Source organism: Artemia franciscana, chromosome 13 (assembly GCF_032884065.1).
Source record: "Artemia franciscana chromosome 13, ASM3288406v1, whole genome shotgun sequence".
Lineage (NCBI taxonomy): Eukaryota > Metazoa > Arthropoda > Branchiopoda > Anostraca > Artemiidae > Artemia > Artemia franciscana.
The window spans coordinates 26,451,062-26,469,179 of NC_088875.1; the positions used below are offsets into that span (position 1 = coordinate 26,451,062).

Sequence of the window (18,118 nt, forward strand, 5' to 3'; positions counted from 1 at the left end):
AGAGCTGTAAAACTGGGATAATTTTGTATATTCCCTGAAAAAGATTTTAACGGATCAGGGTTTTCCTTACAGGAGCATCGAATCTAATCAGTGGCTTTAGAATACTGAGATAGGAATCATTCAATTTGAAGTAGAAATCTCCAGTGCCCTTTTTACGCCACAAAAGAGATTTTTCCAAAGTAAACTGCCGACTTATACCATTTCCTTGCCGTAAAAAAACAATGTTGGCCAAAAATATCTTTAACGATAATTCTGAGGTATTCAATTGACGCAAAGGTATCAACAAGATAATTATGTACTCTTCTAGTTTCAGACGACAAACTGCAAAATCGTGGTGCTTTTTCCCCTAGGAATATTTATACAGTCCACAAAATGGGCTCTTATCATTGACTGTTTATTATATTATGTTTATGGATAAAGGGTATTGCATTGCATAGTTATATAACAGACATTTGGAAAGTATCATAGAAACTTTTCTATGGGAGAGGGTGGATACCTAAAATCTCAAAAATGTACTTATTGTCCATAATGCGTTTATAAGTCAAAATTGTCCATGAAAGACTTTTCAGATAAATTAAGCGTGGGGGGAGATTCAACCCCAGCCTCTGGAATGGGTGGGGAAGGACTGAATCGATAGTCCCTCCCTCCCAAAAAATAAAAGACATTATCTTGTGGGTCGATTTTGCACGTGCTGTTCTATTTAAGATACTCATTTCACCATTGCTTTTATTCGATACTTTAGTATAGTTTACCAAGGTAAAATAGATTATAAGCTAAAAGATTGGTATACCTTAAGTTTAATGCTTACATCTCTTTTAAGTTACGTAAAGAATCTATAAAAGAAAGAAAAAGTTAGATAATTAACCTTTAACAATGGCTCACTATAAACTCTTTTTATTAGAAGGTGTTATGTCTTGAGGCAAAGTAACGTAGTCAAAGTATTTACATGTTATACTTTTAGAAATAAAAATACAAATTGTATCAGACTTAAAGTTTTGAGACAAAGTAATAAAACACAGCTTGTATAGTTAAAAATTCACCAGTGTAAAATTCAGGGACTCTTCTATTATCATTTCTATTCTACTGAAAATAAAATGAACTTCCATCTGAAGGAATTTTCTTCTAGAACTTAGACGTAACTGATATTGTAAGGCATATTTATCTAATTCATTTTTTTCGTACACTTTTTTGAGATGAAATCAAATTAAAAAAAGGAGAGTAAGAAAAAAACAAGACGAAGAAATAATATTAAATAAAAAATGAAAAATTATGAATAATGATAACAAATTAAATGAAGAATAGAGAAAAAGCAAAATTACAATATTAAAAAAGTAAGAAACAATAAGGAAAATTTATGTATTCTAAATATTATTGTTTCTTGAATGTTGTTTGCATTGTAGTTTTTCATCAGCATGGTTGGGCAATTTAGTCTTAATAATTATAACATAAGACATAGCTTACTGTATTTAATTTAAAATAAGTTTGAAACTATATTTTTTTTTTAAGTTACGATGGCCATTCTGTCAATACTAGTGATGCAGAGGTCCAGTCTCCGAGGTGTGATAGAAGCTCTGGAACAACTGTATATCAAACTCTAAAAATAATACCAAATTGTCCTAAAGTTTCACGTCCGCACTCAAAAATGCAAGAAGGAAGGGATCCTTTAAGGTACTTTTTTTTACATTTTATTGCCTATATTTCTTATCAGGGCCGTCAAATTTTGGCCAGAATAATTTAGAATGACCTTGGAAAAACGCATTTAAATACGATTTGTAAGCTTTACACTGGGAAAGAATTGTTTGTTAACTTTTTCGTGACTGGGTTGACTTGAGTTTCAAAATTAGACAGTCATGATTTTTCTACACAAATAACCCCATAATGTTTTCTTCTAATCAAATGGCCTACAGTGCAAGATGAAGTAGAGTAATATATTAAATTTACTTACTTTAGTTTTTGTCTCTGAACCAACTAATGACCTACGTTTTTCTTTACTCTTGCGTTAGTTTCATTTAGGATTTAGGAAACAAAGATTTCTTGATTGGGATGAACAAAATTTTGATGAGAATATATGGATGGGCCAGACAAGCTAGGTCAAAAATAAAGTTAATAAAAAGTATCTAAAAATTGTATATTAAACTATACATTTAAAGCTTCCACAACATTGTCGTTTTGATCTTTTCTCGGAACTAATTATTTCTTTTTCACTTAGGATTTGTTTCAGTCATTAAAAGGGTCCCCTGAAATTGCACATCTTTTAAAAATTTATTTAATTCCAATGACTGCTTACACTCCTTTATCATTTTTCTGGCACCAATTATCTGACTGTAAAGTGTAAAGTCACTATTATCAATTCATTTCATTTCTCTTAATGAAAGTGAAATGTTTCCTCCGTCGCTATAAGTTAAACAAACCCAAACTATGGTTAAAACTAACCAGAGCAAACTTCTAAGTAGGCTACAATTAGGCTGGGTAGGTTTGCATATTTAAAACATCTAAAACCCTAAAATGTCTTCAGAAGATTGAAATCTCGGGAAATATTTTAGCAATGCTACTTCAAGTCAAAATTAAGCACCATATAATACATCATACATATTTAGTCGTTACACAGTTCATGATAGTTAACTTCAAGTGACTAGGGACCTGTACCAACTATAACCTGAATTTCGAACTTCCAAGTTTTGGAACATTATAGACATTGAACGAAACTGCATCAATGCTGATTCTAAATATGAAAAATTTCTTTCAGTTAAAGATATCGATGAAAAGCTATTTATGCTAGTAAATTTGTTTAAAAATAGCAAGACAACACTCACTAGAAATTGTCTGATCTTGATGAAAGTTGCACCATCAAATACTTTAAGCCACAAAACCCCTTCGCTTTTCACTTTAATTCTAAAATTAGTTTTTGTTTGGGTTAAGGGCTTAAAGTAAGATACAAAAGTCAAAACCAAATGTTATTCGTCTTTGTTTTTACCAGATTTGACTATATCCATCCATTGGTCAATAGAATTACGAACAGACTCTCTTTTGAATAAAATTAGGGAAGTTCTAGTGCTATTTTTAAGAGTAGAAAGCGATAGAAGGTACAACTAGAACCATTGCCCTGTCCTCTTTGCTCCCAAGGACCCATCATGATGAATTATTACAGATATCAGGCAGACTTGAATATAAAACTATGTGTCTCCAAAGGTAGCACGATTTGTTCAGAGCCAATGGATAAAAAGAGTTGCTAATTTTATATAAAGATATCGTTAAATAAAATGTCGAAGAAAAGTTAAGTTTGTTGGGTTTTGTTGAAATCAGGAGCGCATGTATACTCTGATAAGAGTATTTCGGACATTTATAAATACAATTTGAGGAAACAATTCTGAATTTTACGAATGACCGATTTCGATTGAAGAATTTATTAGTGAAGCGCATTAGAAAGATGGCAGTGTTATTCTTTGTTAGACATTAGGTTGCAAAGAATTTTTCTTGAAATAGTTTTATGATTTAAAAGACCTTTCTTTTTTATGCAAGTGTAAAAAAATGCAAATTCTAGGTATTAACTGATTGACTTTTGTGAGAGATATGAGTTAATTGTAAAATTGTGAATGTTACAGAAATTGGGGTTATGTGTAAAGGCTAATTTGAACAGAAATTTAGACTGCTTGGCTTTTAGACTTATGCCTCCAGACAGACAGACAGAGGATGGGGGAGGGTAGCGAAGTTTGCATCTTTGCTTTTTAGTCCAACGGTGGCAAAATACAATCTCAGAGTGGATATCTAAATAATTTTTTCCATGAGACATTTTAAGATATACAAAGTTATGATACTGGAGGTGAATTTCTATAAAAAAAAAATTAAATCACATTAACAAATTAAAATTATTAGAATAATTTTAATGGTTCAGCGTTGCCAGCATGTGTGGCACAGTGCTACCATGGCCACTTACCTTACGACTTACCGCGGTTTTTATGCGCCACTATAATTGGTCCAAGGTCACTGCAAGGACCATCGTCATCAAGCTTAAAAATCGTCTGAAATTAATATTTCTCCCAGGACAAACATCTCCAGTTTTACAAGACTCTTCTAGTAATCAAACTACTCAATCAATTAACCTATCTCAACTCTAGAATAGTAAAAACAAGTCAAAAGTAGAAAAGATAAGCTTGCTTCTTCTCAAATCAGATTTATAAAACAAACAAACTAAAAATAAACTCATAATTAAAAAAAAACACGTGGAAAAAAGTCGTGCACGGATATTCACGTAGTTCTTAACAAAGGCAATGAATGGCCCCTTAAAATTGAAGTACATAATTTTCTTTGAGATTTTAGACTCTAAATTTATGCCAGTATGAGTCATCGGTCGCCTATATTTTTCAGACGTTAGCTAATTAGCAGATTTTTTCCAGACCGGTTGTAATAGGAGCTAGGTTGAAATATCGAAACTGAAGAAAACTGAAATTAAGTTTACAAAAAGGGCATTTTTCTGATAAACAGGGCCGATGGTCCCAATAATAGTTATTTGTCCCAATTTAAGTAGAGAGTGACATTAAAGATAAAACGAACAAAATGTTCCCTGTATATAAGGGGTGGTGCAATTAACATAATTAAAAAGGAACAGACACGATTGTTCAGTTCAACTAAAAGTTGTATTATTTAACCATCAGGTGTAATTTTGGACAAAAGAAAAATAAAATAGAGAAGAGGCCAAGACATTTCTATATACATTGCGGTTCCCTTGATCCATGAACTCGTGGGTGTTTGTTTCAAACCAATAAGAGACTAATATATTTTGATACATGTTCAACCCTCCTAAAACTTCCTTCTTACCAAAATAATATTTGGGATCTCTTAAAAGTTTTAGAACCGATCGTAAAATCAATTTTTTGATGAATCTTCAAAAAGATTTCTGGCCTTTTATCAGGCCCCATTGCCGGTAAAACAAATTAAAAAAAAAACAGCTATTGACATACGAATATAGCCTAAGTTTGAAGTTGATTGTAATTTTGTTTTTTCGAGCTCCCTCAATCTCTACCATGTATTTACGATTAATTTTTATATTTGCATAGTTATACTTCGAGAACGATTATTATTCCTTAAAAATTGTACTCGTTCAAATATATTTTGGCAGGGGGCGACTGATATCTCAGAGGAAAGCTAATGTTGTCTCTTTTACATTTTTAAAGCGATTTTTTAAAATAAATATAATTGCAAGGGCTGACTCGACCCTTACCCCTCCCTCCTTCTTTGCAGGTAAGCACAAGAATGTAATCTTTTATATTATACTTAAAGTCTGTTATGAAACAAGAGGGGCTGTAACTTAGCAATATTGCTTTTTTAGTCTCAAAATATTTTCCTGAAGGAAAGAAGACTACGAGCTAAAATTATAGACCCTCACCGTATGATATTTTTTCACCTATGACATTTTTTCGAAGGGTTTGTCATTGAAATAAATATAAAATATGCCAATCTCCAAGTTTGAAAAACCTTTCATCACATTTCACGAAAGTTCCACTGACCTTTCCCCTATTAAATGGTAAAAACTATATATCTCTGTCAGTATACTTATGACTCCTAAAGAAGGTCAAATCGCTGAATGAAGCCTAAATGATTGAAGCGTTTCAGCGTTCTTGAGATATTGCAGATGCACCATTTTGACAATCTGGATACACAGAATCTCTTTGATTTTTTTTAACACCCCTTCCCAAATACTCTATAAAAGTTTAAACTTAAGACTCTTAGCTTTTCCTGAGATGCTAAAGATACGTTTTTTTTTATCTACCTGGGTACAGAACATGTTTTTTTTTATATTGTTTGACATCAACCTCGACCTAGCCTGAGACTTTCAACCTAAAACGGTTAGCCGCTCCTTAGATAATGCAGATAAGTTTCCTGGAAGAGGCGCTGGTCACCCTCTATTTTCTTTTGACTCTTAACAGTGGCATCAGATTTTGTGCTTTCCGATTGAATGAGCCACCATCAAAGGTCATACGACTACTTCCTCCATACGAAGCGACCAGGATTTCATGAATTAATGATAAGACGCTGACGCCGTTTTGCTCTATACTTAAGCTACGCTATTGCACTGCCTATGATTCTTTACTACAACTGTTGTGTGTCCACATAGCTCCAACAGCTCTGACGTGACAACCCACAAAAAAAGAACTCTTCTATCATCCAAATAATAATTAATCAATTTCTTTTACAGGGTTGACTCGACCCGTGATAGAAATAGAAGTGGTAGCATATCGTCTGAAAAACTTTATACCCCATACCATATCTACTCCGTAGAGGAATCTAGTCATTCAAAAAAACATGAATTTAGTGAAGGTGATTCTACTGGGAAAATAGACATGCGTCCTAGTGTTGAATCATTTAATGGTGATAATGGTGTGCAATATTTTGAGTCCTATATTAACAAGTTACAAACATTTTGTTCTGATCCATATCAAGATTCAAGACAGTTTGACAAAGCTTCAATTTCACCCATATCGTGAACATTATATTTAATATCTGTCGAATTTGGTGTTGTGCTGTTAAAGTTTTCTAAATACTGTCAAAGCGGTCATCTGATTTTTAAGTTTTCTTTTTCTTTGGAATAGAGTGCGGGTCTTCATTTATGCTGTAAGGTGCCTCAAAACTTGCACATATAACAAAGCTAATAAAGTCTCCATTAGTAAAAAGAAAAGACTCGGTTTGTAAACTGGGGATACTGGTAATGAGAACTATATTTTAAATATAATCTTGATAATCGGATGTTTATACAGGCAAAATTTATATCTTCAAGTTCGAATACTTACATTAGGACATCCTACTATTGTCTTACAGGTTACAAAGTTTCATTTATTTTTTCTATTCCAAAATTGTTTATCCCTTTCTACCATGATTGCTTGCATTTCACTGATAGTTTAGAAGAGTCGGAGTGAAAAAACTATTCTAAAATATTTTATTAATTTATTCCGTTCATTTCAAAGATACAAAGTATAAAAGGCAAAATGATATTTTTTGAAACTGCTTAATGAATTATGTTTTATTCTTAGTTGCAAAACATATAGTTTCTTATAATAAAAAAAGCTCCGCTACATACATTTTTGTTTTTCTAAATTTTGATGTTTAATTTCCAAATCTTTTTTTCCTAGAAGTATTACTCAGTTTTCAATAAGCCTTATTAATACTATTTACAAGTTCTTGCATAGTCTAGTGTAATGGGTTACCATGGATTTATTCCAAACTACTTACAATATGGGTTTTCACCATCACATAGTTAAAAATCTTGATCCATTTTCCTTTGGCGTTAAGAAAGACACTAAATGCAATAGCGCTCAAAGTCTTGCACTACCCAGGGCCATATCCAGAGAGGATACCCAATCTGACCCCCTCTTTAAAATCTTTTTTCTGACTCGTGGAAAAAGTAAGTAACGAAAATACATACGAACGTACTTTTATTCCCTTTTGCAAATTTCTGTTTACCATCCTCCCACCAAACAAAATCTTGGATATAGCTTAGGCTCAGCGTCTTAAGGAAACTCAAGAAGGCCAAGCAAAGGTGTGCTCTCACCACCTCTCCAAAGTTTTTTCCCAACACGTATAAGAAAGTAAAAAAAAAGATTAAAAAAAAAGATAAAAGATTAAAGATTCAATTAAAGATTTTCTTAAAAAAGATAAGAAAGTAATAAAAAAGAAAGTAAAATTTCTGTTCGCTTTTTGTAAAATATTTTTGTAGGAGAAATACATTAGTGTAGGAAAATACACTTTTTATATGTTGCTGTATTTGCCATGACTTACAAATAAATAGCAAGTGATGTAAGGAGATTTCCCATGGAGAAGAAAGTAATAATCTTTTTAACTGAGAATAATAGGAAACAGTAAAACTAACAAGAAATTTCTGTTCGTTTTTAGTTTTAATGTTGCTTCTTTTTTTCAGTCGAAAAAACTTGTTTTATTGATTTAATCTAAATCCCCATCGGGATAGTAAGCAGTTTTAACACTCTTGTGTTTTAAAATAATTTAATGTTTTTAGTTTGAAGATTTGAATATTATCTATGTTTCACTGACAAGAAATACTCTGTCTTGAGTTCTTTGTAATGTGGCGTTTTTTACAAGTTAACTATTACCATTTCAATTTAGTTTCAAATGTATTTGTGAGAATAGCTAATATTTATTTTGGTCTTTGTTCTTCCTTTTAAAGTCTCGTCTCGTCTCCTTTCATTGTTATTAACATCTGTTGTTTCTCTGAGAAATAACTACATTTATGTACCACCTAAACTTACAACATATCCATTAATCCTTAAGCTTGAGCGGCTAAAATTAAACAGACTTTCTGATACTTTCTATATTCAGAAAGAATACACAATTTCTCGGAGTGCAGCTTTGTCGTATGACCCTTTCCATTGGAACACCAAAGCACGATATTTAAGTGAAAACACTTTTTATCATTGCCAAATCTTTCTGTTACCTTCAATTCTGACATAAACTTGAACCTGTCACAAATTTCCAAAAATAATTCAAATCTAAAGAAATTAAATATTTTTAAATTTATAGTCTCTCTCCTTAATGCAATTAAATTTAAAGTTCTATTAGTTTTTTTTAGATTTTTTATAAATGTGTTTTATATTCTTGCTCTGTGACCTGTGTTTTTGTAAAAAACTTATTTTACTACGTCAGATAGCCATATCCAACCTTTTTCCTATTGATTGTAAATTCTTCTTTGTTGTTCGTTTAATATGGAAAGTATATGCTTCTCAACACCTCCCGTTTGCAATTGATTGTGTTATAACTTTAGTTCTTGCTATATGATAGCTTTTGCTTAAAGAATCCAAGCCTGTGATCTGATTTATTGTCATTAAATGATTTCGATTCCCATCTGGTTTGAATCAATTAATACAGGAAATTGTTTTGAAAAAGGAAGCTTTGCAATCAGTCATATTTTAAGAGTCATAAATAGTATTTCTAATCTATGGAAAAATTACATAAAACTTAGAATTTTCCTTAAAACTTCAATACAAACACATGTTCGACAAAACATATTTTCTATGACGTCATTCCAAAAAAACATTTAGACATTTACATAGAGAGTTAGTGAAATTCAGGTTGAGCAAAAGAACCTCTTTCGCATTTATTAAGCTCTTTATATCTTGCATTATGAAAGGTGAATAGCCTGAAAGAGAGCTTAAGTTAACTATAGTTGATGTTCCACAAGCAACTCCTTGGAAACAATACCGAGTAAATTCAAGTACTTCTTCTTTCCCTCATTGTTTCGCTACCTTGAAGGATTAACTGGAAACCGACGCTAAATAATTATTTCAATCTTGTCTTATATCCAAATAGATGGATCTATTTCGAAAACTTGCTATAGTACGGTCTAAATACAAAGAAAGATATTAACTTGGCACTCATTATGTTAAATTCAAAAATCATCTAAATAATAGGTCCAGCGATAGCTCCACCCCAGACAATAGTAAATGATAGTCTATAGACAAGGAAAGTATAAACACGTGCCCAAAAAAAAAATTGCTTAAAGAAAACAAAAGTACTGTAGTGCTGAAAAAAGACATCCGAAAGAATGGCGCGTAGATCTGTACCTGAAGTTTTCAGCTGCTCATCTTGAAAATAATCCTACAATATTCGGATCAAGTCTTGACAAAAATGTCAAGGGGAGATCCGTCTTAATTCATAAATTGTCAGCTAATAATGAAATGAATGCTGCCATGACTGCTGTGATTCTCAACCAGTCCTAAGGAATATTAAAGTCAGTTATAATAAGTAATAAATTAGCATAGACTGATTTAAGTAACAAAAGAGATCATTTCACAGCCAAGTGATATTTTGTGCCACAAGACACCAATTCTTGCCCAAAGGAACTCATCTTAAAAAATGCAGAAAAATGGTTTTACGCATTGCTAGCGTGCATTTTATAATTTATTTTAATTTTTTTCCAATCCTAGCAGGCTAAGCACATATGAGCTATTTAGTTTACCTATGAACTAAATTACTTATAAACTCTTTACATTACAGAAAAAAAAACAGATCACTTATAAGCGCTTTAAATCACTTATAAACGCTATAGATCTTACATAAACGTTTTTTCTCAGTGATCAATGAATTTGTATAACTGATCTAATGCGTTAGTAAGTGTTTTCAGACAGAAAAAGAGAAAATGGGTTTCCCCAAGGTTTTTTTCCTAGGGCCACTTCTCTTCTGGGTATATGTTTTGAAAATAAAAGAATTCGTAGATAATTGCATGATAACAATGAATACCGACTTTAGATCATGCCTTATATTATTCATAAGCATTATAAGACACTTATAAGACACATAAACCGCTCATAAAGGCTTTGGATCACTTATAAAACCTATTAACTTACAAGTACTTTACTGAGCAAACTATAAGCGTTTATAAGTGATCTAAAGCGCTTATAAGTGTCATCAGAAAAAAATAGAATATAGGGATCCCTAAGGATGGATCATTGGGCTTTTAGATCACTTATAAATACTACAGGTAACTTGTTAACGCTTAAAATGAGCTATAAAAACTTTATTGACGTTTATAAATTATGTATTGCGTTTAAAAGTGTTTTGAGAAAAGCAAAATAGAGCATGTTGTTCCTTAAGGTTCAAATCTAGAGTCACTGCTTTTCTTTTTATGTGCTTCAAAAACAAAAGGATATCTATCCTTTTGTATCTTTGTAATGTAAGCTGGCATTAAATTACTTAAATCTTTAGGCGCTAAATAAGTGATCTTAAGCTATTACAAGTGTTCTTAGAAAAAACCTTAAATATATGGTTCCCTAAGGCTCAAACATAGAACCACTTATTTTCCTGATATGTGTTTAAATAATAGAAATTTTTGAATCTGATTGCATAATGATGAAGTAAGACAATTGTCAATCCCTTATAAACGATCTAGATCACGTAAAAAAGAACTTTATATCACTAGTGAACACTTTGAATTGATTTAAGCAATTTTAAACCCTTAATATCACTTATTAACACTTTAGATAAATTATAGTTCTTTTGGAAAACTTGTAAATGAATTAAATGACTTGTAAATGATTTAGACTTATAAATGTTTTCAAGAAAGAAAAACTGAATATAGGGCTCCCTAAGATTCATTCTTTGGGCTCATTTCTCGATATTTGTTTTGGAAACAAAATAATTTTTGCTATTTGTAGATAAACTTAAATCACGTATAAACGTTTTCGATCATTTCTAAATACTTAAGATCACTTATAAAAAGATTAGATAATTGTTAAAAGCCTTAAGATCAAAACTTGGAGAAACCAATGTTGTATTTTTCTTTCTGAGAGCACTAATAAGCGCTTTAGTTCACATACAAACGCTCATAAATCATTCACTAGAGCATTTATAGCTGTTCTAAAGCGTTTTAAAGTGGTTAAAGGTGATGTAAAGGACTTATAAGTGACGTAAAACATTTATTAGAGATCTAAAGCATTTGTAAGCAATCAAAAGCGTTTTTGAGTGACTTAGACCGATTATATGTAATCTAAAGCTTTTACAGCTTTATAAGTAATTAAGTGTTGTAAGTCATTTAAACCAAATATATGTACAATTACAAGTTATTGCAATTAGACACCATTTTTTTATTTCCAAGAATTCACTGAGAAAAGTAGAGACCCTAGTGTAAAGCCTTTGGGAATTTCATATTCTATATTTGTTTCTGAAAACGCTTATATAGACATTAGATTACTTAGGAACGTTTATGAATTGCTTTTATAACTGCTTAAATAAAAAAACTAGTTTTTTTTTAACTGAAAGTAAGGAGCGACATTAAAACTTAAAACGAACAGAAATTACTCCGTGTATGAAAGGGGCTGTTCTCTTCTCAACGTCCCGCTCTATTCGCTAAAGCTTGACTCTTTCTCTCAATTCTACTTTATTAAACAATAAAAAATTTTAGCGTAAAGAGCAGGGCGTTGAGAAGGGAACAGTCCCTTTCATACACTGAGTAATTTCTGTTGGTTTTAAGTTTTAATGTCGCTCCATACTTTCAGTTAAAAAAAAAACTAGTTTTTTTTATTTAATTTCTGAACGTTGTTGATTTAATGCATTTTTGATTTTGGCTCTCCGCAAATAAATTATTAAAAGGAAATTTCCATATTAATTTTTTTTTGGCTAAATGGCTTTTTATTAGTTTTGATCAGACGATTTTGAGAAATGAGGGGTGGGGAAGGAGGCCTAGTTGCCCTTAAATTTTTCGGTTACTTAAAAAGGCAACTAGAACTTTTAATTTTTAACGAACCTTTATTAGTAAAAAATATACGTAACTTAAGAATTAACTTACGTAACAAACTTTTATATTCTTATATTTTCATTATGTATATGAGGGGTTTTGTCCCCTCGGTAATACCTCCCTCTTTACACTATAGCTTAAGTTTTTTCCCAATTCTTTAAGAATGACCCCTGAATCAGAAAGGCCGTAGAATAAATAGCTGAAATTACAAAAGATACTTTAGCATAAAGAGCGAGGTATTTAGGAGGAGAAGAGCCCCTGATATGCGTAATAATCTCTTTTGGTGCTACTCCTTACTTTCAATTGAAAAAACTTTTTCATGTTTATTTTTTCATTGTTTTTTTTTATAGTAATGCTAGAAAATCCTGCGACCTTTTCATTGCATTTCTCTTCCCCCATGACATATTCCTCCAAGGAAAGATCCTACCACATAGCCCCCTCCCCTCAAACCCCACTCCCAAACCAAAAAAAAATCCCCTGAAAACGTCTGTACACTTCCCAATAACCATTACTGTATGTAAACAATGATCAAAGTTTGTAACTTGCAGCCCCTCCTCCAGGGACTTTGGGGGAGTAAGTCATCCCCAAAGACATAGTTATTATGGTTTTGACTATGCTGAACAAAATGGTTATGTCAAAATTTTGATCCGTTGACTTTGGGTAAAATATGAGCGTGGGAGGGGGCCTAGGTGTCCTCCAATTTTTTTGGTCACTTAAAAAGGGTACTAGAACTTTTCATTTCCGTTCGAATGAGCCCGCTTGCGACATTCTATGACCACTTGGTCGATACTATGACCCCTGGGGAAAAAAACAAAAAAAAACAACAAATAAACACGCACCCGTGATGCACCCGTGACAAATAAACACGCACCTTCTGGCAAAAATACGAAATTCCACATTTTTGTAGATACTTTTGCAAAAGGGTTCTCTGATACGCTGAATGCGATGGTGTGATTTTCGTTAAGATTCTATTACTTTTAGGGTGTGTTTCCCCCTATTTTCCAAAATAAGGCAAATTTTCTCAGGCTTTTAACTTTTGGATGACAAAGACTAAATTTGATGGAACATATATATTTAAAATCAGCATGAAAATCCAATTCTTTTGATGGATCTTTTAGTATCAAAATTCCGTTTTTTAGAGTTTCGTTTACTATTGAGCCGGGTCGCTCCTTACTACAGTTCGTTACCGCGAACTGTTTTATATATAGTGTCTCTTATTGATCTGAAGTGATAAATAATCTAAGGCTTTTATAAGAGATCTAAGGAGTTATAAGTGATTCAATGAGTTTACAAGTTATCTAAAGCGACCAACAGTGATCTAAAGCGTTTATATGTCATCTACATCATCTATAAATGATACAAAGTATTCAATATATAAGTGAACTTAAGCGTTTGCGAGTGAGTTGAAGCACCCTAGAATTGAGCCTTTAGAAATCTCATGCACTATTTATATGGCACTCGGTATTAACCAAGTGACATGTAGCGATCGCAAATTCTATCGGTCGGTCTGTCTGTCGCTCGGTCTGTCTGTTCCGGTTTTGCTTTTTTAGGCACTTCCAGATAAGCTAGGACGACGAAATTTGGCAGGCGTATCAGGGACCGGACCAAATTAAATTAGAAATAGTCGTTTCTCCGATTCGACCGTCTGGGGGGGGGATGGAGGACGGTTAATTCGGAAAAATTAGAAAAAATGAAGTATTTTTAACTTACGAACGGGTAATAGGATCTTATTGAAATTTAATATTTAGATTGATACTGTGTCTCAGGCCTCTAATTTAAATCGCGACTGGATCTGGTGACATTGGGGGAGTTGGGGGACCTTAAATCTTGGAAAACACTTAGAGTGCAGGGATCAGAATGAAACTTGGTGAGAAAAATAAGCAAAAGTCCTAGATACGTGATTGACATAACTGGAACGGATCTGTTCTCTTTGGAGGAGTTGGGGGGAGGGTTAATTCTGAAAAATTAGAAAAAATGAGGTATTTTTAACTTACGAAGGAGTGATCGGATCTTAATGAATATTCATACTTAGAAGGACCTTGTAACACAGATCTATTCTTTTAAATCCTGAGTGGGTCCAGCTTCATTGGGGGGAGTTGGGGGGGGGGGGCGGAAATCTTGGAAAACTCTTGGAAAAAATGGAATGATCAGGGTGGAAACTGGTGGGAAGAATAATCACAAGTCCAAGATATGTGACTGACATAACCGGACCGAATATTCTTTCTTTGGGGGAGTTGGGGAGGTGGAGTAATTCGGAAAAATTAGAAAAAATTGGGTATTTTCAACTTACGAAATGGTGATCAGATCTTAATGAAATTTAATATTTAGATGGTTCTTCTGCTTTTGATCTTTTATTTTAAATCCCAACCAGATCCATTGACATTTGGGGGAGGGGTTGAAGGGGAAAACTGGAAATATTGGAAAACTTGAAAATTGAGGTATATTTATCTTACGAATGGGTGATCTAATCTTAATGAAACTTGATATTTAGGAAGATCTTATGTCTCAGACGCTCCTTTTTCAATTTGAAGCGGATCCACGGACATAGGGATTCGGAGGGGGAAAACAGAAATCTTGGAACCCCCGAAATGTCGGAAGACGCTTAGAGTGGAGAGACAGATCGGGATGAAACCTGGTGGGAAGAATAAACACAAGTTCTAGATACACGATTGACATAAATGGAACGGATCCACTCTCTTTGGGGGAGTTGTGGGGGGATTTCCAGTTCTTTGGCGAGTTGGTGCTTCCGGACGTCCTAGGACGATGAAAATCGGTAGGCGTGCCAGGGACCTGCACAAATTGACTTGATAAAAGTTGTTTTCCCGATTCGACCATCTGTAGGGAGAGGAAAAATTTAAAAAAATTAAAGGTATTTTTAACTTACGAATGGGTGATCAGATCTTAATGAAATTTGACATTTAGAAGGACCTCGTGCCATGGAGTCCTTATTTTCAGTCCCGACCGTATCCGGTGATATTGGGAGAGTTGGAGGGGGAAACGGGAAATCTTGGAAAACGCTTAGAGTGGAGAGATCGGGATGAAAGTTTGTGGGAAGAATAAGCACAAGTTCTAGATACGTGATTGACGCAATAAGACTGAATCTGCTCTCTTTGAGGGAGTTGGTGGGGGGGGGAGTTATTTTGAGAAATGAGAAAAATTGAGGTGTTTTTAACTTAAGAACGGGTGACCGGATCTTAATGAAATTTAATATTAGAAGAAACTCATGTCTCAGAGGTCTTATTTTAAATCCCGACCAGATCTGCAGACAAAGGGGGGGGGGGTCACAGGGGAAAACCGGAAATCCTGGAAAACTCTTAGAGTGGAGAAATCGGGATGAAACTTGGCGGGTAGACTAAGCAAATGTCGTAGATACGTTATTGATGTAACTGGACTGGATCCACTCTCTCTGGGGGAGTTAGGGGGGGTCCAGTGTTTTGGTAAGTTTGGTGCTTCTTGACGTTCTAGGACGACGTCAATTGGTAGGCGTGTCAGGGACTGGCACAAATTGACTTGATAAAGTTGTTTTCCCCGATTCGACCATCTGGGGAGCTGAAGGGAGAGGAAAAATTAGAAAAAATGAGGTATTTTTGACTTACGAGTTTGTCATTGGATCTTAATGAATTTTGATATTTAGAAGGACCTCGTGTCTCAGAGCTCCTATTTAAAATCCCGACCGGAATTAAGCCTCTGATTTTCCTTTTAAATAAATCTGTTGATCTTTGTAATTTTGCAAGAGCTCATGCCATGCCATTCCATGCTTAGACATAAGGGCCATATGAGCTCTTAGCTCTTGTTTCCGGAAAAACATATCGTATATTTTAATTGTAGCATTATAATTTTTAGTAATTTTTTCCTTGGAAAAATATATATTTTACCAGTCGAACACTTTTAGTAACCCTTTAGATCACTTACAAACGCTTTAGATTGCTTTATAAACGCTTTAAATAACCTTATTATTTGTGTCAATTATAATCGCATTAGGTCACTTATAAACGGTTTAAATCAGTTTTAAACGTTATATTTCACCTAAAAACGCTTCGAATCACTTTGAAAAGCCTTAGCTCATCAATGAAAACTTTAGATTACTTATAAACGCTTCAATTCAATTTAAGTAGCCGTCTGACGAATTCAGACGTTTCGAGCTCAACTCCTTAAAAGTCATAAAAACTTTTATCCCAGGGGTAAAAGATTTAAATTTAGGTAATAAAAAACATATTTACTCAGGCGAGAGGAATGGGGTACATGGGCATTACGATAAATAAGAAATCTGATAAGTCTCGTTTAGGTCGGAAAAAATGCAGAGAAGTAGTCATAATAGAATATACTCCTGTACAACTAGCTGATGGATATAGTACTGATTCAAGTGATTTTTTACTTACAACAGCGGGAACAAACAGACAGGGATAAAGGTGGAAATATTGTAGTTTTATTACGAGATTTTAATACCCAAGTCATTAGATATAGGGATGGATGGTAGCCAAGCCTGGGTAAATTTGCAAAAGGAAAATAAAACAGCAATTGTTACAGACTGCAATTAAGTAGGAATAACAATCTAGTTGTAACCAACTCAGTTTTTTGTCATAAAATGATCAGATATTTGAATGATAGTAAGGCAGCTAACCTTATTGATTATGTTATAATAAACTGAATACTTCCAGAATCAATACAAGATTTTGTGTATATAAGAGTGGTGTTATTGTTGCTAATGATAAAGATTACCACCTAGTAGTGTCTAAGGTTAATTTATAGCTGGTTTTCAGGAAGGGTAAATACCTACTGGGAAGCTATGACGTTGGTAGACACCAGGTTGAGAATTAGATAGAAACCACCCAGATACAGCTAAATACTAATAAATTAGAGAACTGAAAATTTGACAATGTAGAAGATAGATAGGAGAACTTAGGAAAAGTTTGTGAAGTCACTGATGTTGTCTTAGGGGTAGAACTTCAGCGATAAATATTAGCGAAAATACTTTATGTAGTGGCTTGTACGAGAATTATTCAAGATACAAGTCATATGAAAATAAGGGGAATAAAAAAAAAGTGGAGAAGTATTAAAATATGACTTAAGGTGGTGTGAAGTCAAGACCATGGATAAAATTGCCGAAAATCTGGAAGATAAAGACAAATTTTGCCAGAAGAAAAATCACGGATGCGTGTTGTTTTTTTCCAGGGATATATCCTATCGAACCAACGGTCCTGGAATATCGGGAAAGGGCTCATTCAAACGGAAATTACAAGTTCTAGTGCCCTCTTTAAGTGACCAAAATAATTGGAAGGCAATTAGACCCCCTCCCATCCCCCATTTTTCCTCAAAGTTGTCTGATCAAAATTTGGACAGTCATTTTGTTCAGCATAGCTAAAAGGCCCAGTAACTATGCCCTTTGAGATAACATGAACCTCCACAGCTCCTGGGGGAAGGTCATATTTTTTGGGTGGGGGAGCGGGTGAATTTTCTGATGGGGAGATTTTCTACAGAGAGAATTTTCCATGGGGAAGAAAACTTCCGTGTTGAACTTGACAGGGGAGATTTTACACTTGGAGAATTATCCAGAATTCCTATACGATTTCTTTTTATTAGCCTCACTTTCTCTTTGCCGAATCAATTTTACAGGTGGAGATAAGAGGAATTGTTTGGGGGACATTTGTATCGGGCTGGAGTTTTCTACAGTATCTTTCCGTAGGAGGGTGGATTTTTCACGTGGTAAATTCACCATGGGGGAGTGTTCCACGGAATAAATTCTCCAGAGGGAATTCTCTGCGTAAGCAACTTTCTAGTAGGGGGCGAGTTATTTGCCGGAAAACTTTTCCAAGGAGGTGGGATTTTCTAGAATGATTTTAAAAACAATCTTTTCAAACGAAAGTATTTTCCAAATGAAAGTGC

General features: G+C 33.7%; 1 protein-coding gene across 1 annotated transcript in view; it reads left to right on the forward strand.

Moving 5' to 3' along the window:
- The window catches only part of LOC136034726 (uncharacterized), a 138,087-nt gene extending 129,240 nt beyond the window's left edge, over positions 1–8,847 (forward strand). Inside the window, exons 12-13 of the mRNA XM_065716092.1 lie at positions 1,507–1,668; positions 6,194–8,847. Coding sequence (XP_065572164.1) covers positions 1,507–1,668; positions 6,194–6,482 — 451 coding nt within the window. The 3' untranslated portion in view covers positions 6,483–8,847. The remainder of the gene's footprint in view (positions 1–1,506; positions 1,669–6,193) is intronic.
- Positions 8,848–18,118: the final 9,271 nt, after the last annotated feature.